At 37.4% G+C, this 27,137-nt stretch overlaps 1 protein-coding gene across 4 annotated transcripts in view; it reads left to right on the top strand.

Annotated features, from left to right (window-relative positions):
- LOC148031723 (NAD(P)-binding Rossmann-fold superfamily protein) overlaps positions 1-8,592 on the top strand; it is a 76,706-nt gene extending 68,114 nt beyond the window's left edge. For all 4 annotated transcript variants that reach the window (XM_087685304.1, XM_087685302.1, XM_087685303.1 and 1 more), the window contains exons 3-7: positions 6,872-6,960; positions 7,040-7,095; positions 7,184-7,330; positions 7,637-7,762; positions 7,922-8,592. In XM_087685304.1, coding sequence (XP_087541430.1) covers positions 6,872-6,960; positions 7,040-7,095; positions 7,184-7,330; positions 7,637-7,762; positions 7,922-8,205 — 702 coding nt within the window. In that variant the 3' untranslated portion in view covers positions 8,206-8,592. The remainder of the gene's footprint in view (positions 1-6,871; positions 6,961-7,039; positions 7,096-7,183; positions 7,331-7,636; positions 7,763-7,921) is intronic.
- Positions 8,593-27,137: the final 18,545 nt, after the last annotated feature.

The following is a 27,137-nucleotide window of genomic DNA, read 5'->3' as shown; positions in this document are numbered from 1 at the left end:
AAGTTGGGATATCGGCGCTCTAAGGCCGATCAGCAGCTTTATGTGCACACTTTCGAGGTTGGTTGTGTGTTGTTTGTGTTATATCTTGATGATTTGATTCTGAGAGGGGATCATGCAGAGAAGGTTCGAGAGACCAAGATAGCTTTACATCAGGCATTCGAGATGACGGATTTGGGGCTTCTTAATTTCTTCTTGGGTCACGAGATTTATTAGTCTCAGTGGGGGATTTTCATCTCTCAGCAGAGGTACATACAGGAGCTCTTGGTGACTTTTGAGATGGAGACTTGTCGGCCAATTACTACTCCTATGAATCCGAATTGGAAGGCCACTTCACACTCAGATTCTCCCGTGATGGATGCTTCATGCTATCGTCAGTTGATTGGATTCTTGATTTGGCTTCTTAACACTCTTGTTGATCTTTGTTTTGATGTGTGGGTCTTTTGGCAGGGTTCATGATTGAACCCAAACAGGTGCATTGGTAGGCTGGCATGAGGATTGTTTGATATTTGAGGGGGACCTCTGACTTAGGGATTTCTTATCCTGCAGGTTGAGATGCTTTAGATCTGGTTCTTGCAGGTTGGAGTGACTCAGATTGGGTTGGCGATGTGGACCACCGACGGTCTACTACATGCTACTGTTTTACCTTGGGTACAGGTGTTATCTCTTGGAGTAGCAAGAAATAGCCCACGGTAGCCCTTTTTTCTATTGAGGCAGAGTATTGGGCTGCGTCTTTCACCACATGTGAGGTCGTGTGGCATCTGAGATTGTTGGAGGAGCTTGGCTTCCCCCAAAATCGTCCTACTCTTTTGCGGTGTGACAATGAGAGTTGCATTGCCTTGGTACGGAATCCTGTATTCCATGCCCGGACAAAGCACATTGAGATCCAGTATCACTTCATTCGGGAGAAGCTTCTGGATGGGACCATTGATGTGGAGTATTTCAAGACGGAGGATAATCTTGTAGATTTGTTTACGAAGGTGCTTCCCCAAGCTCTTCTTCGGTAGCATTCCAGATCCCTCAGTCTTTTGACCCGTCCAGGATTTGAGAGGGGGTGTTAGCCAGTCATTTCTTAGATTGTGAGTACGGCAATGCCACATCAGCACCTGCAGTCGAACAGTTTACTACAGTTGGAAAGGTTTTTACTGCAGTCAGCTGCATGTAATGCAGCCGATTGCATGCAGCCGACTTGGTGCATTTATTTTCTATTTTTTGGCTATTTATAGCCAGTTGGTGGCACACTCCAACGTTCATTATTTCAGATTCTGATCTTGAGATCTGTTGGCTGAGACAGACTGTGCTCAAGCTGACGGAGATCGAGGTCATCAAGTCCGAGACATACGAGATATTTCCTCTGCCCCCTCGTGTATTTCTGCACTCTTATACAGCATACTACATTGCAGATTTTCTGCGTTTACACTGTCTCCTTTTCTCTCTCTCTCTCTCTCCTCTCTGTGTTCACTCTCTCTTAGTCTTTGTCCTACGCTTTTGCATCGCTGCACTTTGACAAGATCAGCTTGGGTACACCCTTCTCTACTTCAGATTGACGAGGAGAAGGTGCTTCCCTCCAACTTTCCCTTCCAAGTTGAGAGGGAGTAGCTTTCTTATGTTGATAGTGACAGGGTGTTGTTTACAACTTTTGATTTAGACGTTATGTATATTGTACTTTGTATCTTCATCCCCATCATCAAAATGATCACGATTGTAAAAAGACGCTTGGGCAAATAAACAATTTCCCTACAAGGGCACTGTCTAAGTGACACTGGTGCATCGCATTTTACATGAGCATGATCACAATTGCATGGACTCTTGTATAACTCTAATGCATTGGCATTTTGTTATTGTAAATATGCATTTGTGCACATTCATCCCTTTTTAGCCTTTGGAGTGGTGGACTTTAGATCCACCATATTTGTGGCATTGCACGTGGCAGTCTTTGAGGTAGTCTCCCTTGCTTGCTTAGCTTGTCTAGTTTGCTTTCCTCACTTCTTTTTTGCCTCTCCACATACTCACTATAGATTCTTCCCACATAGCCTATTTTCCTTGGTCATCAATACCCAGTAGTAGTTGGGATAGATTTGTTTGTTTTGTGAAGGTCTTGGGGTGACCATCCCTATTTTCCCTTGGGGCACTGTTACTTAATCAATCAAAGCCTTTTTGAAAACTCTCACTCCACGATAAAACTTTTGACAAACAAAGCAAAAGCCCTTCAAAATAAAAAAGATCATGTAGTGTGTTTCCATTTTCCTTTGCAAGACTTAGTAGGCCATTGGGTAGGTGATGCGCACACTCTCCAATGCTTTGTCCCTCTAGGGTGAACACTTGGGCTCCCTCGTGCACACTTTTTCTGATGCTGTGGTTGCTTTGGATCGAAACACCTTCAGGAAAAGAAAAGAAAAGAAAAGAAAAAGGGCTTGGGCGTGTTCACAGTCTCTTTTTGGTTCCATTTTTAGACATGAGAGGGGATGTTGAGCAAATTACTATTAGCATGTGTTAAACAGCCCCAAAACTCAAGTAAGTTAATGAAATTTAACCATTCATCTAAACCAAGAGTGGTTCAAGAGAGTTTCAGCATCCCACATGTAAACCCTAATTTGGGAGGTCCCAAAGTTTCTATAAATAGACAGCCTGCCCTCCCATTCATCCAATCTTATTTATCAGGTTTCAAGTGCTCTAGCTTCATTGCCCACACCTCATTTGCGGAGGATATCTCAATTGAAGCTGCCCAACATTGTCTTCATCCACTTGGCACTTGTTTCCAACCCTTTGATGCTGCCTACACCCATAGTTGTTGCCGCCAACTGCCACCAATTTTTCTAGAGGCTGCATTTCAGCTTGGTGAACAGCGTGCAGGTTGTGTCTGCCGCTGTTGTACCTATATGGATTGCCAATTGGTACTGATCTGCAGCCGCCAGCCCCTACACACCCACCAGAAGGCTGTGTTTCTCTACACCATCAGTAGGTTGTGTTAGCAGCTTTTCTCTCTCCTTTGCCTATTTGTCATTGTTCCCACATCCACATTGCTGTGTTTACTGCTGCCAAATGTCTTCAATTTCTCTTCAATCTATCACCCACAAAGTGATAGACAAAATGAGATATCTCAGCAAATCAAGTCTTAGGGCAATAGCTTTGTTGCACAATCAACTACCATCAAGATGATTGGATGGAATTGCTACTCTTAGCCATGTTTGCCTACCACAATAGTACTTGTACTTCTACCCAACATACCCCATTCTTTGCAAATTGCCAATACAGGCAACATTATAGCATTCAATTCACACATATCATCAGATAAAGCATCCAACCGTCACAAATCTAGCATGAAAGTTACTGAATATTCATGAAGCATTAGGCATACATATCAAACAAGCCAAAGATAAATACAAGCACAATGTAGATCACCATTGTATATAACATCCGCCGCACAAGATGGAGATTAAGTTTGGCTTCTTCATTAGGATCTACATTCAACAGATCCATCCCAGAAATTGCACTATCAACAACTAGAACATTCTAAGATTATTGTCCAAGTTAATCCTTTTCATTACCAACTTCAGCTACCACATTCTATGAAGATTCATCGAATTTTCCATGTTTCAATCTTGGAAGATCGCCATCATATTTAACATGCGTTGTACAAGATGGAGATTAAGTTTGGGTTCTTCATTAGTATCTACACTCAGCACATCCATCCCAGAAATTGCATTATCAACTACCAGAACCTTCTAAGATTATTGGCCAAGTCAATCCATTTCATTACCATCTCCAACTACCACATTCTATGAAGATTCATCTAGTTTTCCATGTTTCAATCTTGGAATCATGTCCACGATCCCAAGAAGATTCTTGCAACCACCGCTTGCCATATAGATGGATGGCCATCTAAAATATGGAGTTGATAAAATGCTTGATTCAAGGATGTCACATGAATGACTCTAGTACCTTGTGCACTGGAAAGGCTATGATGCATGCGAACAATGTGGGAACCTTCCTCCAACCTCCAACAAGCACCTATTAAAATTAGGGCCTTTATCGGTAACATCCATCAAAACCTACTCTCTTAAGAAAAAAAGCAGCACCACTCCTTGTGGAACTCTTTGCTAGCGGAGGGTAATGTCATCAAAATGTAGATTCTAGAAGGTTCTAGATTGCCATAGAAAGTTTTAAAACATTCTAGGAGAAATTGATAGTAGCTTCCTTGGTAGAAGTCAATAGAATGTTGCTTATGTAAGTGCTTATATCAATAATGCTCGTGTTATTGCTGATCTCATCAAGGCTCACATCAATGCTTGTGTCATTGCTTATGCCAGTTCTTATCTAAAAGCTTCCCACCCATTAGAACCAATAGGGTCTTGGGCTACAAGCCCTTCAATCTTGCCAATGCTAGTTGTTAGGCTCTTGCAAGGTAAGTCCTCTTCTAGTTCATGTCTTGTACTCTAGTCTTGTATGTCTGAGTCTTGTCTTGTATTTCTCTTTTTGTGTATCAATCTTGTAATCAAAAAGACGATCTTAGATTTTATCTCGATATGTCAATTCTCCATCAAGTCATTATCTTGTATCTCTAGAAGATTTGTACAAGCTATAATTCTCATTCTCATCAAGTTCTTGTCATGTTCATGACACTTTTAAGTGGAGAAGATAGAGGTAGTATGTTAGGATATTTGTGAATCAGAAAATGCAATGGAATACCTAAGATTGTGGGTTGGTAGACCCTTGAATATGGGGAGCAGCACTGTTTGATATTTTGAGACAACTTTAAGTTTCTCTCTTCTTCTTGTTAACATTATACTTCAACGTCCTGCAGTTTTACTCCCATGATACAAATACAGTGGAAAGTTTTTGCCATGGATGAAATTTTTGTTCAGTATATGCTTCAAGCATCCATAGTAAAGCCCATATTGACATACGGTATGGGAAAGCTCATTACTACAAATAATGAGGATCCAAGGGGAACTCTTTCTTGCACTTAAATTTGTGAGACGTGGAAACTCCTTTGCGCATGCAAAAATTTCCTTGTCCTCCACATCAACCCTATAATGTTGTATAAAGGCCTCAAATGGAGTGCCTGATTAGATACCATAGGATCCCAAGATAAAGAATTATCAGTTAGTTCTGTGTTGCTTGGGCAAACCAACCTTTCCATGATACCTGTGCAAGATACTCTTTAGAAGAGCATGGCTCTGATTTGTGCAAAAGGAAAAGAAGAGGAAATCGATACATGAATGAATGAATGCTAATTGATTGAATGAATGAAAGAAATAGATACTGATGAAGAATGCCCGAGGACAACAATCATTGTCTCTCACAGGGATGGGCTGAGGGGGAGTGTCGGAGAGAGTTGTCCTTTGAAAATGGATCCTGAGTGCATTAAACAACCAATGTTGGCGTAGAAATCTGATGTAAAGAGCTGAAGACAGCAGGGAAATAGGATGGGTGTCAAAACACAGCACTCTCAGGGCTAGAATGACCAAATGCAGCAGTATACACCTTGGGGACAGTCTCTAATGGTGTGTGCAGCAGCTGGCAGTCAAAATGCAGCAAACTTGAGAGGATGTGAGAGTAGGCGACTGCTGCAGATGCTGGAGAAGATGTCAGAGAACCTCCAAGGCAGGGCAGCAGCCTGATGAAGAGGAATGATGATCAGGAACTAGGTACAGTATGGATATGGGATTATTCTGGACACCCACGGGCCACAACATTTCCTTAGGCAGAAGGCTTTTGGGCATTTGTCTTACTACCAAAATAAAATGCAATTTAAAGAAAAAATCTTTTTGGGGCTGTTTTTGATGGATCTAAATGAGGACAAACTGGATGATAATTGTACGTTAATGCAGTCCTCTAATTTTGGTGGCTCAACAGGACTTCTGTGGTTTTGCTGACATTTTATTTTGAGCTTGTTGCTAGAGCAATATGCAAGGTTGGGAAGGCATGAAACATCTGGGGCACTTTGAGCCTGCACACACAAAAGAAGCCATTGAGAAACTAGAAGTAGGAGGGCTGATGCCGAAATATGCTAAACACTCATCTGGGAACACTCCGTGGACACGAGTACACACTGCAAGGAAAAGGATTGCAATTTGCTACCCACATGGCAGGGGGCACTCCAAGCGGATGGGTACACACAAAAGAAATCATTGAGAAACAGAAGAGGGCTGATGATGCCCAAATCTGCTGTGCACTGATCTGAAAACACTCGTATGCACACAAACACAAGCTGCTTGTGATTAATGGTGGAGACCCCTGGAGAGTGAGGCTACCAGGCTTTAGATTGTTAAAAGCCCTTGAATAAGGTACTATGCAGGCCAAATTTTCAAAAGCAAATACTGCAAGCCAATTTGTGGTCATGCTGCCCTTCCCTTGATTCCGTCAAACAGGTTGGGATTTTTAGATTGGACCACTCAGCACTGGAGGACCTGCTACTGACAGTCACACATGCATCACCTCCAAATTTTTACTGCAGTCGGAACAGAATGCTAGTAACTCTCACATTGCCCTGTATGCCGTAGCTTGAAAGGAGAGGGTTCCTCCAATTGTAGCAAGCGATAGATGCATGTGGAGTTTCCCATTGTTTTTGCTTTACATGATATAATCCTTTTGGCCCTTTTATGCATGCTGGTTAACCACATTACAAGGCATGCCTTGGGAGCATATTCTCAAATTTTCATATACAGAACCCTGTTGGTTGTTCATTTCCCAATGGATCGGAGAATGTTATAAAGCCTATAACTGACCATAGCCCCAACTTGTGTTTCACTGTCCGTTCTTCATTTAAATATCAGGATTTCTGGCTGTTAAGACATTTGTTGATTTTACGGATTCTTTTATGCCAGCTATCTGAAACGTGCCTGAAATAACTTCTCTGCTGTACTTGCAGATAGTTGTACTTGGAGGTAGTGGATTTGTTGGAACTGCTATATGTAAAGCTGCCATCAGTCAAGGGATTGATGTTGTCTCTCTTAGCAGGTATAAAGAACATTCCCAAGACTGTACATATGCTAGGTTGTATTTGGTGGACAGATCCTGACAATATGATGAGCTGCAGGTCAGGGCGGCCTTCATATGGTGATGCATGGGTGGATCAAGTGACTTGGATTGCAGGCATGCTTATCAACACAGCCTTGCTGTTCATTTTACCTACCTTGATGCAATGTATGTTTTGAGCTTAGGAAGGTGTATGATGTCATAGGTGATGTGTTCTATGCGGACTGGGATGGGCTTCTTAATGGTGCAACTGCTGTTGTTTCCACATTGGGTGGATTTGGAACCAATGAACAAATGGAAAAGCTGAATGGTGAAGCAAATGTGCTGGCAATCAATGCTGCAAGCAATGCAGGTAATTCAGTCCATATATGGAAGTCCTCATTCTTTTAGAGAGAGTATATGAAATGTTCCGGCCCTAACTTGTGCTATGGGCTTCCTTGAAAACATGATTATTGGGAGACTGAGGCTGCCATAGCACCCTTTTACCTCAATGCCTATGAGGAGCGAATGTGCATACTAGGCTAGTTTTATTGTGGTTTTTTGGTCTGATTCATGGGCATTTGCATCTTTAGTCAGGACTCAGAATCTAAGAGTCCAGGGATTAAGGCTTTTATCATTGTGTAGGGTGCCAAAGAACTGACGTGCTTTTCCCAACTAGGTGTTCAAAAGTTCGTCTTAATATCAGTGCATGACTACAACATACCAGATATATTCAAGAACAGTGGGTACTTCACGGGAAAGAAGCGAGCAGAGGCAGAGGTTCTTGCTAAGTTCACTACCACAGGTAGTAGTGCTACCCTTTTTTGTTATAAAGCACGTGCTCGCAGCAATGCAGAGTGAGGCGCTTGTTGCCAGTTGCTTTATTAATAAAGTTTTGGTCCCAAATCGTGGTACTGAAGTTTCTGCCTGGGATGCTTTTGTAAACTTTGACGTTGAAAATCAGGCACTGTACTGCGACCTGGCTTCATTTATGGCAAAAGGCGAGTAAATGGCGTTGAGGTACCCCTTGATCTTCTTGGGGAGCCATTCGAAAAGATTCTGGCTGCAACGCAATCGCTGACACGGCCATTAAGCTCTTTGCCTGCGTCAGATCTCCTCTTGGCTCCTCCTGTCAGTGTTGATGATGTTGGTTATGCTGTGATCAAGGCTGTGACGGACGATAACGTTTTTGGTATACAGACGATTGAGCAGATCAAAGAGTTGGCTGCCACAGTACGGGCATCGTAAAGAGAGTGGGCGGGGGAAAGCTCAACGACATTTACATTTTATGTTGGTTTGGAGGATCCAGTGCTGCAACTCGAAGATAGGTTATCATCAAAAACTATATATATATATACTTATATGCGGTTGAGGGTTGTACAAGACAATACGAGATTGATTGCGGCCAAAAAACAAAAGAGGTATTGTAGAGCAGTTGGAAGAACGCCCCCGCCCGTAAGAGCATGCATTTAGTTAGTTATATGTAGGAGCCAACTGCCAACATTTTCTGGTGCCTTGAGAGTTTGTGAGTAGGTGAAACAAGCAACAGAGCATGTAACCATTTTCTGGTGCCTTGATTTGTATGAGCCAAATTCTCTCATTGTTGATCAAAGAATTTAGACATTTTCCCCTTAAAAGTTAGCCCCTTTTTTAAAATATGAGCATGGCTATGGTGCCTTGAATTCTCAACCCTACTACTCTAATTCTTCTCTAGCTTGCATCAAGGTTTTATTTGTTACCATCTTATTAAAATAAGTTTAGATCCCTCTTCATCTCTAGGTTCTTCTTTTGTGTAGACTAACTTAGGTCCTTTTCTAGGTGTTATGACAACGTTTCATTCTTCCCTTAGGTGTGTACCACCTTATGCTAGGATTTGTACTCTCCATCTTGTAATTTCCATCTACATACAAGTGAATGCCAATTTGACTCTTAGTGCTATTTTATTGGGCATTTTACTCATGCACACTACACCTAATTCTCAACCATTCAGACAAGATGTCTACCTTGTTCTTATATGCCTATCTCTTATTCTTTGGCTACTCAAATAGTTTACATACCCTTATTTAGTCAACCTCTTCAAACTCCTACTAGATTAACTATGTGTGTTTTTTCTTTACATAGTGGGTGTTCTGGAGTAAACCTCCAATTGTACTCCACATGCCTCTTCTGTCCCTCATTAACTATGTATGCTTTTTCTTTACATAGTGGGTGTTTTGGAGTAAACCTCCAATTGTACTCCACATCCCTCATTAACTATTTATGTTTTTTCTTTACATAGTGGGTGTTCTGGAGTAAACCTCCAATTGTACTCCACATGCCTCTTCTATCCCTCATTAACTATGTATGTTTTTTCTTTACATAGTGGGTGTTCTAGAGTGAACCTCCAATTGTACTCCACATGTCTCTTCTATCCATCACTGAGCACCATCTCTACTTATGTTGGCAAGAGTGCCTTGAATTTGAAGACTTTCTTTAGTGGACAATACTTTGACTTGGTTAAGATTAAACCTTATGCATTAGGGGAGTCTTGAGGTCTTGAGTCTACCTTTTAGGGGAGAGAGAGAGAGAGAGAGAGAGAGAGAGAGAGAGAGAGAGAGAGAGCGAGCTTTGGACCTATTGGAGCATTGTCTTCGTAACAAAACTTGTATTTTTGAAAAAGTAAAAAATCATTTGCTTAACTTTTTAAATATGGATTTTTAAATGTAGTTTTGAGAAACCTTCTTTATAGAGCACTCTATTTTATTGTTAACAATATTTTTGCTAACCTTGTTGAATTGCAGGGCACAATGGTGCCTTTCTACGAGGTTATATGATCCTCTCTCTTACTTATGTTATCAAGCACAAAGCAATTCTTAAAAGCCTTCTAGATTAACACTTGTAAGCAAACTTGGAAGCTCACTTTTGAATAAATCTAGCTCCACTTCTTGTTCTTCAAAATTTATTGCTTTTTGGTTGCATATTTTTATCTATTAAAGGGATTAGGTTACGAATATAAAAAATATTTATCTTAGTCTTCTTAACATGATTATATCCTTAGCCATGAGAGTTGATCTATGTGCATGGACATTGCAAATGTGGGCATCTTGGAAAAACTCAATCAAAAGATCCTTTGTGGTCTCTTGGATGCCTTCAAGAGTTGCCTTTTTATTGTCATACCACCTAATAAAACCTTGGTCTTTAGTTTGCTTGGCCTAGAAAGTTTGGTTGGCTTTAAGGCTTGGTGAATCTTTTGAGGTAGTTACATAGGGTCAAACTTGTGCTTCATAGCAGTTGATTTTAGCCTTGCTATATTGAAAATGATTTATAAATTTACATATGAAATTTTTTCAAAGTTCTTACTTATGATGTATACTATCTTAAAGAAGCAATAAAATGAGAGCAAATTGAGTAATGGGACACATAGTAATTGCATTTCTTGAGACAAAAAAGTAAGAATTGTAAGAGAGAATTTAAAAAATATTTTTTATTGAAGTTGCTTCTTATAGGTCCTATTGTAAGAAAAGATAAAAAATGTGGTTGAGAGGATTTCCAATAGGCTAAAGATTGGTTTCTTGCGACAAGGCTTGGCCACGTAGCTCTTTTGGAGGGGGGAAGTTTTTAAATAAAGACATCAAAATCAAGCATCTTGAGACTTCTTACTATTCAAACTCATTAAAATCATGGTTTCTTTACCATCAAATTTCTTTTATTTAAGAATTATCAACATCAATGGTACACAAAACTTGAAAGGTGAACGGTAAACCTATTGATTTGTATGCATGCATTTATGAAAACACGACTTGTCTTTGTGAAGAAATATAGAGCTATTTTATATAAGACTTCTAAAAAGGTGGTCAACAACCTATATTTGAAAAAAGGATTAATCACTTTTTCAGATATGTACACATTCTTCAAGGTAAAAATGACTCATACTTTGTCCTATTTTGGGGTTTCTTCATAAACCCTCATTTTTCTTTCTTAGCTTATTTCTTCCAAGCACTCACACATCATAGCCATGTGTACACACTTGAGGCATTTAATCTCTAGATAAGACATTATTTTCAACTCCTCTCAAGTGTGTGTATTTGCTCATCTAGCTATGAATCAAACTTTTTTTGTTCTCTAGACACATTGGAATAAATATTTCCATGTTGAACTAGAAGGAAAGTTATTTTGTTGCAATACATGTTTCAAACTAGTGTCAAAGGAACTTCTCATCCAAACATTTAAAAAATCTTCAAATTAAAAGAAAAGCTAGGTCATTTTATCAAATGTGAAGTCTGATTTACCTTATTGATGGTTTACATTGATACTTCATACATCTTACGAGAATATTTTGACCATTTAGCATACTCAAAAATCATTTTTCTCCCTTTGTCTTAAGAAACATAAATTTATGTCAATGTTGTGTGCTCCTTCTAATAATTTTGTGTTTCTTACATGTTTGATTTTTTTAAAACAAAGAAAAAACACATAAATACCGTTTGTTATTAAAAATGACAAAGGGAGATTATCCTTAGAAGGGATGGAGTAGAAAAATATTGATACAAGTGATCATAGGCTTTTGGATTTACTTCACAAAATAAGGAATTTCTCTAAATTTAGCTATAGAAGATTGTTGAATGTTCCTTTCGATCTTAAGAGCTTGTGGGGGACCTCGCTAACAAGATTAAAGCGTATAGAGAATATTATAGTAGGCATATAAAGAGTCTTGTAATTGATAGTTATGTGCATTATGTTGATATTCTTTGAGCAACCAATGCTCCTAAGAAAACTCTTATTACCAAATGGGACCTCCTTGGTGAAGAGTTCAATATGTATGAAGTTCATTTCCCTTATCACAATGAATGACAACAATGTCTTCTTACTGAGAAGGAGATAGGTTTTCTTGTGTTCCATCAATATATTGAAGATCATTCATCTTCAATTCAAGTGCAAGAGGAAAATGAAGATGTATCTTTAGATGAAAAGGCTGGAGAGAATGCAAAGATATTTCAAGAGGAGAGTGAGAATCAATTGGTCCAAGGTTTTGATATTTTTTTGTTTAAGAGTGAGAACATCACAAATCTAGATGAAAAGTATATAGATTTGAATGCAAAGGTTGAAAAATACTATCTTTTTTGTATCCCAACATTTCCAAGTTACCTTGTAAACAAAAGAATATATGTTTTGCTTAATGATATTTAATATCTTTTCAATCTTAGAGAAAATCATTGCTTGGCTATTCTTACAAGGTGGGGTCAAAATGGGTCATGCTTACAAGCAACTCTTGACATTGAGGGGGCAAATTTTCAAGACAGCTCCGTTTTTTACATTCATGTCTTGATGAGATTTTGGACTATGAAAAGAAGGGGTTGCCCACCATAGAAGAAAAGTTATCATTGGTCCATATCTTTACATTCATATCTTAATGAGATTGTGCACTATGAAAAGAAGGGTTGCCCACCATAGAAGAAAAGTTCTCAGTGGTTTGAAAAGACTTAGCATTGAAGACATGGAGTATGAAGAAAAAGTTAAGCCACCATTGAAGGAGAAGCCAAAAAACTTGATCAATCTTCATGACGAGAAGGTTCTTGAAGAAGATGAAAACCCTAAGGAATGCAAGAGATTTTAACGTTTTTATTAGACATAATATGTAAGATTTGTTAGGCATAATAGATAAGTGATTTAAGATTCTCATTCACTGACAAAGAAAACTTTTTTGGTGTCATGTAGATTGAAATTGAACACCTTGACAACTTCTTAGAAAGAGCTAAGGGCTATAAGTCACTCAAGCTTGGAAAAAATTAGGGTCTTGGCCACTATATTAAAGGCTTAAATAATCAAGTTGTTATAATTTATCACAATAAGTTATCTAGCTCTCCAAGTTTACTAGTAATGCCCTTAAAAGTGATTTCCAAAGTGATTGAATCTCACGCTTTCCAAAGTGATTTCCAAAATGATTATATTGTGATTTGAATATCACAATATGATCTTGGTGGAGAAATTAGAAGCCATAAGAGTGTTTGGCTATGTGCTTGGTTACAATGGATCTATAGTAGGATATTTTGGAGGTCTAGGTTCCTACTTACTTTCCCATGTAGGAAGTACAAAAGATTTGAAGCTTATCTAAGGCTATAAAATACAAAAATTTTGAAATGTAGAAAGCAAAGACTCCTCTACAACAAAGTTAGACTAAGACCCATCAAGAAGTCAAGGGTTGCCTTGAAACCTATCTTTTGCCTTCTCTTTATCTTGTTCATAGCCATCATGAGAATCTTAAATTTGATGTAGTTTTATCTTTAAGCTTAAGTTTATGCTATATTTTCTTATAAAATTATTGAAAGACCACCAACAAGAAGTTTGTTTTGACTCTTCCACTTCCATAACTAATCTGTCTTAAATATTTTGTTATTGCTTGATAGTATGAGTTTTCCATACCTCAAGTTGACCGCATAGAGAAACTTCCATATTGCTAAATGAAATATCAAGTATGGATGTATCAAATATAATGTATAGTCAACCAATAAAGAAAGTTAATTGAAATCTTATATGAGTTCGTCAATAAAGATACATAATAATGTAAGTTTCTTACCATATAGTGAGTGAAGTGTTTATTGCAATTAAAAATGGTTTCTTCTAATGTTTCCCTCCATGCAAACCAATTGAATATAGGACTTGCTCAAGCTTGGTTATAGTATTATGTCTAGCTGACAAGGGCTTTAGCTTCCAAGCCAACCATACATGAAGATGAACTAGCTTTTGAATTATCTTGCAAAATGCATGAGGCATACATAGGTGAGTACTAGCTAAAGAAATATCCAAAATTACCTTGAAATGTGGGTCTTTGATGTGCTTAGAAAGAGTTTTTTTCCAATTACGTGAGTTCAACTCTTCTTAGTGGCATGCAATAGAGGCAAGGACATCTAGAAGTGGCTCCCTTTAAGACATTATATTTGAATTTGAGTATCTTTAAATCCCCTACTATATGTTATTTTACTTTGTAGTTTCCAAAGCCCTTCACAAAGAGCTCTTCTCCTACTTGTTGATTCTCAATCACATTAGCTACTTAAGTTTGATGAAAAACCTAATGTAATGCATCAGAACACTCTATATGAGAATACACAAGTTAAGGAAAATGTTGTTGAATTATTGAAAATAAACTATTTTTTCTTGCCTTTGAAACTAGCCCTGATATAAAAAGGCTCACCTAAAACCTCCATCACTTTACCATTTATTCTGTTTCAAATAGTCTTCACCAAAGATGGTATTGGAAGAAAACAATTGCACACTTGACCTTATTTTATATTTGATTGCATTGGCTAAAATATTTAAGTATATATATCTTGACTGATGCAAATATTGTCCAAAGTCTTCAGCACCTACTCATATCCAAAGAATTATACTTAATGATAAAAAATTAAAGCATTGTCCCTTTTCTATAATTCTTCCCTGCAAGGATATTCTTTGGAATTGTTGTAGGTTATAAAAAAATTGAGATGCTTTTGAACCATCTCTCTCGTATATGCTTGGTTGAAGAAAAAGCCTAAACAAGATCATATCACAAATATAATCCTTAAAAATGTCATAGTAAATCTTTCTCAAGTAAAAAAGAGCATGTTATTGCTCTGATTCTTTTTAGTGTAGTCACTTTTGAAAATCTAAAATAGTTTGTTTTCATTTATATGCTTTGATATGTTTCTCCAAGTAATGGATCTTATGTTAACAATCTTGTAGTTTGATATGTTTCTCCAATGAATGGATCTTATATTGACAATCCTATAGTTTCTACAAACAACTCATCTTCATGTTTTGTTAATAAGTGATTCTAGAATCTTACATCTCTCTTTGCAACAAGATTGAGTGTATCCTAGAAAACCATTATAACCATCACTAGGAAACCTCATCCATGAAGAGCTATTGTAGAAAGAATGTGTACTACTCTTTATGGGATTTTTGGGATATAACCTTCCATCCAACCAAAGATCAATATTTTTCTTTCCTTGAAATCTCAACACATGCTTCATGGACTTTGAAACTACATTGGATTTTTTTTTTCTCTTGATTAGTTTATACTCATTTTCTAGCTCAATGATAAAGAGCTCTTTTGCCAATAATACAAAGATAATTGTATGATTAATCCACAATAAGAGTGTGATTTGAAGATCAATGCAAGAAACACGTGTAAATTTAAAAAAGAGAAAAATGAAGAAGGCACTAGGAGGAGGAGAAAGGAAGAAGGCAATGAGGATGGTAGAATATCATTAAAAGTCAGAAAAAAATCAAATTCAATATTCATTGTCACTATTGTGATGAAAAACTAGGATCTTTATTGTGCCAATCCTTGTCACCTTTATGGAGGCCTAGATTTCTAAGCCTGATGCAAACCATGAGAATGTTATGACTATGATATTTCATAATTTTTTGCAAAACTATGAAATGTTTGTATTTTGCCCAAATTTTCTCTCTCTAAGATTTCTTACAGGGTTTTTTTGAGACCTCAAAACTCCCTTGATGAATCTAGTGATTCAACCTTAATAGTCTTTTGGAACTAGTCGTTCAATTAGAATCTATACACAAATCTCAACTTGTTCACAGTGAATGAGTTTGTTAATAGAGAACTTACAGTGCTACAAATAAGGTTGAGTTGAGACATGGACTCTAATCTACATTTCATTCACAATTACATTATTTTTCTATTGCATCAAATTATTGGGTTTATCTAGTTGATCACCATGTGGAGAGAGAACTTAGACGTATCAATATTGACCATGACCTTAACGAGTTTTCCATTAAGAAAGGAGATGACCTAAACATTGAGTTGGTTGCACATATGCGCTTGTCAGTTATAGCAAGTTGGCCAAATTTGATTCAACCAAGCGGTGTCACTTTATTTCTCAACAAGTTGCCTCCCATCTACTTTAATCTTATGCAACTTGTTGCCTATCTTGCCAACCTTCTATGAGTTCGAGTGTTAACTTCTATGTTACTTGTGGTGGTTTAATGGACAAGTTAAAAAGAAGGGTAATTTTTCTCATTTGTTCCTTTAAGTGGGAACCCTAGTTTCCACTTCTTAGGAGGGCAATTAGGAGGTGGATATTGTATTCACTACCATCACCCTTTGGTCATGTGGACGAGGAGAACCTTTCCAAGTTTTAGTGCACTCTCCCAAAATCTCCTCCTTATCCTCTCTTAGACCTTGTTCACACTCAAGGGTGGCCAAGGTATTACCCCTGGGTAGCTGAAAGGGGGGACTCCTCACCTTACCCCGCCCCATCTCTACCTCTTGGTGACCACATGACCCAATGGAGACCCATTGCAAATGTGGCTTATGGACAACCCCTCGACTGAATACCTTCCACAACGCATGACCCAATGGAGGCCCATTGGAAAATGTCGCTTATGGAGAATCCCCTAAGTGAATACCTTTCACAATACATGAAAGCTTGACTATTGGTCTATCAAAACCCTCATGGCCATGTCTTACATATCAAAAACCTTATGACAGCAAGACCCATTGGAAAATGTGTCTTATGGACATCCCTGAAGTGAATACCTTTCACGATACATGAAAACTTGACTAATTGGTCTATCAATACCCTTATGGCCATGTCTTACATATTTAAACAAACTTATTGCCATAAGAATATACAATGTTTATTTTTTTCATATGTTTCTCCCTTTTATCATGGATCGTGAAGACATTATGTTGTAGAAAGATATAGCTTTGACTTACTAAATGGGCTTCAGCACTTTTCATGTTATGGCCATCAAAACGAGAGAATCATATATTCCTGAGCATGGCTATAAGGTTCTCTCTCTCTCTCTCTCTCTCTCTCTCTCTCTCTCTCTCTCTCTCTCTCTCTCTCTCTCTCTCTCTCTCTCTCTCTCTCTCTCTCTCTGTGTGCGTGCGCGCGTGTGCATGCGTGCATGTGCTATTTGCTTATCACATATTATTTTACTACCTCTTGAATATGTTAAATATGATGAACCAACAATGATTGTAGACATTAAGTATTAAAATATTTATACTCACTCCTAACGCTTATGCACACATGGCATATATAGTTCCATAAATCTCTCATGTGTCATCAAAAGCAAACCACCATATTGCATATCTATATTTACCCAATATGGTGTTTACAAAAATTAAAACTTTTAAATTTAATACTTATCAATGAAAATAAGTAAAAATTTTATAGTTTGTGCTTATCAATCAAGAAAAATGAATGATAATAATAAATACAATGTACAAGCTCCCATGAGTTCAAAGAAAATATGGAGGAGCCACCTTCTTCAATGAGACTTTAGCCCATAAAAAATAAGGAGGTAAAGCTCCCTCCAATCCAAAGAAACTGCTCATTTAGATTGATATTTTGTTTTCAATGATTACACAACTCTCTTTTTGGAAGACACTATAGCTTATTTTCCTCTTTAGGCTTTGACACTGCCAGAGAGTCTCCCTCATGCTTTCAAGCTTTGCCTTTTTTGGATAGTTTGAAAAATGAGAGAAAATGAAATTTTTGATGTTGCCAATGGACTTATGTGTGTAATAGTTGAACAATTTATTTGATTCTTTTTCTCAATTAATATTGAACAACTCTACCATTCCTCATAGCACATGACACTAAATCATCTTGTTGCTAGTGGCTACTTTAAAAATGACATTCACCATAATATGAAAATTTTCACTTTATGTGTTAGTCTACAATTCTAATTTTTCAATCCCACAAGCAAGTTCATTGCAGAAAGAATAAGGGAGAACAAGCTTATTCATATAAGTGAGAATTCTTCCCAGTTTGAGAAATCATACTATTATAAGTGAGTTCAAAATGTTTGCTTACAAATTATAATATTCACCTAGATAAATGGTTATAATTATTTTAGTTTTAAAAATATATCATAAAAATAATTATAATTATAATATTCACTTAGATAAATGCTTATAATCATTTGGTTTTTTTCAATATGTCATAGAAATGGCCGAAAGCAAGGACAAGAGCTTGTTACTAAGGAAAAGTTATACATGAAGTATTGAAAAAGATGAGACGAAAAAGAGTGAGAAAATAATAGGCATTCAAGGTGTTTCAACTCATTTCTCCATTCAAAAGCATAAACTCTCCAACTTTTTCTCCTCTTTAAAAATTTCCAAATAAATACACAGTATTCCTTTACTCTGAGAAAAGTTTTTGTGTACCTAACTCTTAGATGTACTCTATTGTCTCACAACAATATATCAACATATAGAAATTCATCAATAGAGTATATGTTGTCTTTGGATAAGCATAATAAATATCTCTCTATTGAAGAAAAACAAATCAAATGGAGAATACTTAGATGTTTAGGAAGCATTTCTACATATGAGCTAGCAAAGGCTTTTTTATTAACTTTCCTACTGCTAACCTTGAACATAAAATAATTGAATCATTATCATAACGCAACTATTGCAACGAGCCCCAATTATTTTTTGAGCAAGAGAACATCCAAAAAAAATTCAACATTGGATCGATTCTAAGAAAACCTTACAACCTTCACAAAAATGTGTGACATTTATCTATGTTTGCAATTAATATTAGGACAATTGATGAAAAAGGTAACATAACACATTTGGCATAGAAAAGTGAGAAAAAGCCTCTATCAATCCATATATATAAATGTTTCCTAAATTTCTAGACATTTCTTTGTATGATTTGTTTCACTATGAAGTTAAAGAATTAGACATCTAAGCAACATAATGTGCCAAAAAAGTATAAACCATTTTGTAATATTAAAAATCAAGACACAATATTACTAGATGCCAAAATTAAGTAGGCAACAATAATCTCATCTAGCCTTATTTTCCCTCATGTACATGGATAAGTCACAAAAGTGAGCTCCATTTGTCATAGTCAAGAGCATACTCTACTCTTTGATGTTTGAGATTAGTGCTTGAATCAACTCTTCCAACAAATAGATATATATATTCTAGCAAGAAATCTTTAGCAAGTCTTTGGATTCAAATAATAAAATGTCAGACATTCGATTAGCAACATCTATACATAATGTGTACTAAATAACTTCTATTGCCACATGTTTTTCAACCTCAGCATTTCTATTGCTAAACGTTTTCTGACCATGATCAAACATGCAAATGTTTCTTTGGTAGTTTCTTGGGTTTCATTTGCATGAGAGTGAGAAGCTTCATTTACATGGCTTGGAGATGCGCCCTAACTTGAATAATGTGTCTTGAAAGGACAACTTCACCTACATGATTGTAGGGATAATAGCTTGATTATAAGGATTGGAGGATATCACATCCCTCACTAAAGGCATCTTAGTCATAAGAGCAACTTGACCAATATGAGTGATAATCATGTCCTTTGGGATGGCTTGGCAATGCATCCTTAAGGCATTACTCCATCTTTCAACAACCATGGATGATGAGCACGTAGAGGAACTACGAGCTACTAGATGAGCAAGAGATCATACTATTGATTTGGATAGAGATAAGATTTTTGGATAAGGTCTGTATTTATTTCTATAATATCTTATTTCTCATGGCATTACTAACAATGAGCCATCTTTCTCCACACCGAGTTCTCATTCCATATGTTCTCACTAAGAACAACAAGGATGTGACTATGGCATCGATGGTTTGCAAGTGTTATACTCTTATGTCAGCATGTTTAGCATCTTAGCTTCAACATTGATTTGTTGGCATTACAAAAGGGGGCCATATAGCTAGGTGCCTTTGATTAGGTTTGGCTCATAGAGCAATGTAGATCTTAGACAGTTGTGCATTTTTGGGTCCCGCTCTACTTCATATGGCATAGTGTATAGCTTTATTAAAACCTTCGCACTCAATTGCTTAACCCATGCCAACCCACGCCTCAAAATCATGCTTCTTAACCATGTTTGAAATATGAGGAGAGAGATAAATGTCTAGGTGTAGCATTTTGAGTGAATATGCCTCTCCTCATATTTTGAACATGGTTAAGAAGCATGATTTTGTGGCATGGGGTGATATGAGTTAAGCAATTGAGTGAGTAGGTTTTAGTATAGCTATTTGCTATGCCATAAAGTTTGCCAAAGACACAAATGCTTGATGAGGTCTACATGTTTCCCTAGGTCCTAAACCCAACCCAAGGCACAAGGCTATATGGCCTACTTCTATAATGATACTGAACTTTTAGTAAAGTAGAGATGTGGAACATGCTTGATGCAAAAGTATAGCCACTTACTTGTGTACACTAGGACCCCTCTATCATAGAATGAATTTAATACATGAGTCTTGGAGCTATAGACAAAATAAATTCTAGGAAGAGTGAGAGATGGATTTGCACAAGGTAATGATCCACATATATTAACTTTCACACACACACACACACACACACACACATAGAGTAACTATTCTTGTATTGAGTGGTGGATGAGGTCTCTTCTCCCTCAAGTATGGTGAGAAATCACCCATGTAAGTCATCCATTTACTCTCAATCTACACTCTATTATCATTTTCTCATAGAATGGAAGAAAATAGAGATGCGCGTGCGCGCACATGTGTGTGTGTGTGTGCATGTGTGGGGGGATGGAGATGTGCATGCACGTACATAGATAACAATATATTGACCATCATCATCTCATAAAAAGCTAGGTTTGTCTCTCTCCCGCCCTCTCTCTCTCTCTCCCTCTCTCTCTCTCTCTCTCTCTCTCTCTCTCTCTCTCTCTCTCTCTCTCTCTCTCTCTCTCTCTCTCTCTCTCTCTCTCTCTCTCTCTCTCTCTCTCTCTCTCTCTCTCTCTCTCTCTCTCTCTCTCTCTCTCTCTCTCTCTCTCTTTGTGGCTAGCTCGTATGCTCCAAGAGTCATGGAAATAGCCTGGTGAGGTAACAAGCCAACAAGCTAGACATTTCAAAATGTGTCCAATTAGGCTACCTTTATCTCAATATGCTTGGTCTATTATTCATATTAAGAAGGATGATAAAGACATCTTATGAATATGTATAAATCATAAGTGCATAGATAGGGTTACAATCAAATAGTAAGTACCCTTTGGCTAGGAAAATGATCACATTCATAGGTTATAGTAAGCTAAATAGTTTACAAATGTGATTTCTATATTGTTTTCCATGAAATTAATAAGGTGAAAGAGAATATTCCTAAGATTGAGTTTAGGACTCATTGTTGCAATTGTGAATTCTTCATTTTGGCCTTGTGAAGGGTATATCAAGTTTCTCTTTTGATGTTATCAATATATTGAAGTGTTGATGATAGTATAATGTCAAACTCTATTAAAAAGGAACTTTAGGATGTACTTTGGAAATTTCTTCATTGATTATCTCCTAAAAGGGGGCTGGAAAAAACATGAAAGTGAGTTTCCTTGTGGAATATCTAACAATATTCCTTCTTATCGACTTAGCCAAAGCGAGGAAAGTAATGTAAGAAAGAAACAAGCTAAATATTTGAGGATGAATCCAATTAGACTACATATATCTTAATGTCCTTGGTGTGCTCCTATTCTTCATGTAATGTCTAAATAGAGTTACAAGCAAAAATAAGTACCTTTAGTAGTCATCCAAGTAGTTTATACTAACCTTGACCTGTACATTGTTTACCATCAATTGAACAATGAGAAAGAGGATATTTGTCAGTTTGACTTGCATATTTTTTACCATCAATTTGATAATGGGAAGAGGATATTTCTTAGATTTGTTTTAGGAATCATTATTGCCATTGTGAATAATTAGTATTACCTTTTGGTATCACTAATGCACCCTGTACTATTCAACTAATGATGTATGATTTATTTTGAGATCTATCAAGAAACAAGTGATTGTATTTTGAAATGATTAAGATGATAGACTTGTAAAGCATAACAATCATTTTAAAGAGCTTCTAGAAAAGTTAAGGAAATATAAACTTTACTATGAATCATTAGAAAATGAGTTCATTGAAAGTGAATCATTAGATGTAGGTGAGAAAGTCTCTAAGATGGCTTTAAAATGAATTTGCAAAAAATTGAACAATGATCTAAAATGGAAATTTCCAAAAAAGATAATGAAATAGCTAAGATTTTCTTAATATTTCTAGTACATATTTCAAAGTATGGTTTTTCTCATTGGATATCTATTTTTTTGACGAGGATTCAAAGGCCTCTCTGATAATTCAAACTTTTTCTTCTTAACAAGGTTTGAAGAGCCTCAATCTAGCAAGATTTTGAGGAGAGGGTGCAAAGAGCTCAGGAGAAAGTAATAACAAGGATAGGGAAGGGCAAGAGATAAGTGTTTGAGAGGATGCCATCTTTTAGGTATAGCTTACCCTAGAAGATTTTTAACTTCTTGCAAGGCCAAGTAGTCATAATGAAGCAACTAGCTCCAAAGGTGGAAGTATTAGAAAGGAGATCAATAGGAAGATACCATCTTAGCCTCCATAGGAAAAAAAAAACAAGTTGACACAAAGAAAAATGAGTTGACCAACTAAGGTACCTAGAGCAGATGCTCTTGCTACTATTCTTGATAAACTCTATCAAGAATTATAAGAAGATAAGGACAAAGAGGTCATGGAGAGGCAAGAAGTAAGGCTATTGGAGGAGGAGAGAGCCTTACATTAGGTAAATAGGAATACAATAGGCTATTGAGATGACTCAAGAAACCAATACCCTTAGAGAATCCTTGAAGGAACAAGATAATACATTGAAAAGCCACCAAAGAGAGATTTCATGCCTAAAAGAGGAGCTAGAGAATCAATTAGCACTGGATAAGTAGACTACTAATTTGTAGACATAACTTCCTCAAGAAAAAACAAAGACTATTGTGCTTGCTTCCAATCTACGAAACCTCACATAATCCCATGAGTAGCCAAAACATGCATTTTAAGGGTGTGACATGGAACCATCTCAAATTTTTTAAGGGTGAGCGAATGCAATGCCCTTGTTCTTGTGCAAACTCCTCCTCTGTGTGTGTGCGTGCGTGTGTGCATGCGTGCGCGCGCGCGCGTGTGTGTGTGTGTGTGTGTGTGTGTGTAGGCTACTAGCTTCCTCCCCCCTCGACCATTTAGGATGCCCCAATCTCCCACTCTTTCGGATTCCATGCAATTTGCAATTATAAGGCCCCACTCCCCCTCCACTAGCGAAGTGGTGAGCACCCTCCCCCCATACACACACAGAGAGATAGAGAGAACTAAGAAACAACCTCCTTCCCACCCAACAAAGGGTGCCAATTGCTTGCTCACCACCCTTGCTACTCTATTGCTAGTGACACAAAGTCATTATCATCATACTTCCTCCTCCCCCCTGGCCCCACGGCCTTGTTCACCCATCATGCACACATTCTCTCCCACCAACGTCTTAATTCCTCTTCATGTAGGTTGGATCAATAGACACTCAACTACTATTGTTGTCTACATCCTAATGATTCATCAACCCCCTCATTTTCTCTTCCTCATTACCTCATCATGCAACCACATATCATATACCCTTGACATTATTTCCCTTCCAAAATATTTTTGCCCTTAGGAGTATCCCATTCTCCATTATCATTATCGATGCAAAATATTTATTTCCCTTCCAAAATATTTATTCCTTTTAGGATTATCCCATTCTCAATTATCATCAATGCAATCTCATTATACTTCATTATCATCATCTTAGTCACCTCATCATTTTTCCTCACACCCAATAGTAATAACTTAGCCATTATCTAGTCATTATCATCATCACCATCCCCTCCCCTCACACCACCTCATGAAAATGCCCTTATTTTTTGACTTGCAAGGTCTCCTAAAATATCAATCCATACCCTATCCTTTGTTGGCACCATTGTTGGTGGTAGATTACTATTGCAGGTGTACTCATCAAAGTATGAAACACACTCTAGTGCACAATAATGGCTCCAAGAAGGCACACACTCATGATAATCATGCATAATTAATGGTGTTATCCCAATCTTGAGAAGGGAAATAGTTAGAGGATTTACCATACCCCATTAAGCACATGTCCAAATGGACCTTAGAGATATTAATATCATGATTATTTAATATTAAGTTTGTGGAAACAAAAGGAATGAAACCAAATGTTCAAGAGGGTGAGTTCTCTCCTCACAATTGAAGTTACAGCCATAGTGAGTTTTAAGATATTATAGTTACAAATTAGGTGATAGGGGTGTAGGTATATGGCTAAGATCACCACAAGTATTTAGGAAAGGCCTAGTGAGGATAGATGGGATACTCAATGTAAACTCAAGAATAGGTGGAGATGTCAAAATGATGATATTCTTATGACCCTATATAAGTGCATATCTCCTTTAAAGACCTAGGATGATCTTAGGTAGGCCTATGTCCCTAAGAGGATAGAAGGCATGCCATTAACTTAAGGACTAGGACCATGTGTGAGTAAGAACCAAAGTTAAATGATGCAACATAAACTACTTAAGGAAATCATTAAGAGGGAATAGAAAAGGACCCTTACCTTACTTAGTTGATGAATGTGCTAAAAATTAAACAAACAAGATCACAGCTGTCTGATTATCAATTAATTGCTTTATAATGAAGGGATTTGATTTATGACTCTATAAAGGTCTTGGGTGAAAATTTCCAGATTGATACAAGATCATGAAAATGGCCCAGTGCTTTTTAGAAACAAGAAAGAAAAAGTGAGAATTGATATGGAATTATGAAAAACTTTTCTTTTGAAAGTACATGTTATCTCTACATATCTTATATGCATGAAGATCATACCCCATCTACTAGATGGTTCAATAAATGGATCTCCATATTAGACCATGAATAAGACTAGATACCTACACTTGCAATCCTAGACCCAGTATATACAAATGAGGAGGAGCAACTTGTTGTAGGCTTGATACAATATCCCGTAAGGATAAGAATCAAGAATTCCATTCACATTGTGACAAGTGAAGAAAAATTCATGCATTCAACACTATCTCTTGTAAGGAAGTTTACTCTAGTGACAAACCATAAAAGTCGTAAGTGGATCTTCACCCTGACATATGTAAACATGAGAAAAAGAAGATGGATTGAGACATTGTAAGAGTTTGACTTCAAGATCAAATACATGCTAAGAAAGGAAAGTGTTGTAGAAGATGCCTTAATAAGTAGGGAGGTGTTTATAGTTCAATGAAATGCTTTCCCTCCAAATAACTTGCATGCTATAGAGATCTATATTTTCTTTGAAGCTTAGATCTACTATTCTCACTTGATTTTCTTTCTATGTCTTCTTTTGCTCCATCTTCTACTCTATATTTATCTCAATGGAAGTCACACCTTGTGAGCCTCCCCATCTATTAGAGAAATCATAAAATATACAATAATTTTCAATTGGATAACTATATGTGGATTCCTAGCACCATCTTTGTTAGCAATTGGGTTAGGCTAGAAACAAAGAAGAGAAGAAGTATTTGAAAGAAATTCATTGACACTTATAAGGAAAACATTGAAGGTTTTCAACCTTGATAGACTAGAGATAAAAATCAAGGAAGTGCTTATACAAAATGCCTATATGCAATAAAAATTATCCTTATAAAACTAGTCAAATATAGGTTGAACTATATCAATAAATCTTCACATTGGTCATGTTTTTTTGGCCAAATGTTTATAGATATATATCCTTCAATTTTTGGAAGATTAGCAACATATACCATATATACCAAAATATATCCTCACCTTTCATACCAACATGATGTGGCCCTACCTAGTGCTAGCTCTCTTGTTGTCATGAATACTATAGAGCGAGTCAAGAGTATTGAGAAATAAGTCATAGGTTAAGCTATATCCTATGCGTATATGAAATGAAAAAGAGGCTATGTGTAAAGTTTCCTAAAGTCAAAGTATCTATCAACTTTGAGAGATACTTATTGTGTGCATGAAGAATGAAGAAGAAGATAGATTGAGCCACCATATCTTGTGCCATCTCCCTTACATTGCATATCCAAATCGATTTTAGTTGATATCAGAGTGGGAGTGTGGGAGTGAAGAATTAGATTAAGGAGTGCGATGAATTGAGGTCTACATTGGATTCAACACTTATTTTCTACCATTAAATCAAGTACAAATCTGTATCCAATCCACTCAAAACAACTACATAGATTGGTAGAGCTATTGAAGCTCAAATTTTGGGGCATTATTGCCCGATGATTTAGATGCATTCGGGAAGCCATTGAAGGCTACAAAGAATGTATTACAATAATGGTTCGATTGCTTTTGGTCTTGAACTGAACTATGGATTGGATGTTGGAAGCTCGGTGCTTGTGTAAACTTGAGGTTAGCTTAAGCATGGAACCCACTTATGCTCGAAAGCACAGGAGTAACTTGATTCAAAGAATAGGGTCTACTTGTTGGATAAGCAAGGGATTTATCCAATATAAAACATAGATGTGGGAGCTTTCGCTCAACCGCCAAGACCCTCGGACCGCTTATTGTTTCAAGCGTTTCAAGCGAGCTCTAATGGCTATCTCTCACCTAGCCGATGCATCGTCAATCCTACGAGTGTAGTGAGCTTACCTTGAAGCCCGATCGAGTACCTTCCTCTCTCTTGCACTCCGGTAGCTCCACGATTCTTGATGCTAGCTCAAGCATCCTCAAGCCTCATCCATCTCCAAGCTCCATCCTTCATAGCCGCGCGCGCAAGACAAGAGAAGAGAAGAGAAGAGAAGAGAAGAGAAGAAGAGAGGCGGAGATGGTGAAGAGCTTCACCCTCTTGATCCCTCGCTCTCACACACACTCACTCCCTCACACTCTCACATTCCCTCTCTCAAGGGCACACACAAGCAAGAAGGAGAGAAGAAGAGAGGAAGAAGAAGACTCTTTTTGCCACACACCAAAGAATGAGCTTCTCATTCACTTTTCAACTTTATATACAAAGCCCTAAATCCTTTTTGGGCGGTCATTCCCTTTTCCCTCTGTTACATGGCAGGCCGTAGCCTAGGCCCTTTTTTCCATTTCCCACCATTCTAATTTATCATATTCCCAACTAATGCATACACTTTGCTTAGGAGTGAGCCTAGCACTCTTTTACAAAGATTTTGGGGGGTGCTTCCACATTTTAATTCTTTTGTTACCTCAGGCTGACACCGAAGCTTCCTCAGGGTCGTGCCCGAACATTTGAAATTTTCAGGGTCTGGCTCTCGGTCAAGGTGCCTTTTTCTGCTTTTATCCTGTGCCTTTTTTGTTATTTCCATTTTTTTCATTTTTCGCTGCACAGAGGTGTGAAAACACGGTAACATTACCCCCCTCCTA

Source organism: Lygodium microphyllum, chromosome 9 (genome assembly GCF_053477565.2).
Source record: "Lygodium microphyllum isolate KBCC chromosome 9, Lygodium_microphyllum_v1.1.10, whole genome shotgun sequence".
In the NCBI taxonomy this organism is placed as follows: domain Eukaryota; kingdom Viridiplantae; phylum Streptophyta; class Polypodiopsida; order Schizaeales; family Lygodiaceae; genus Lygodium; species Lygodium microphyllum.
The sequence above is the reverse complement of the archived record's forward strand: the minus strand, read 5'-3'. Positions and strand labels throughout refer to the sequence as shown.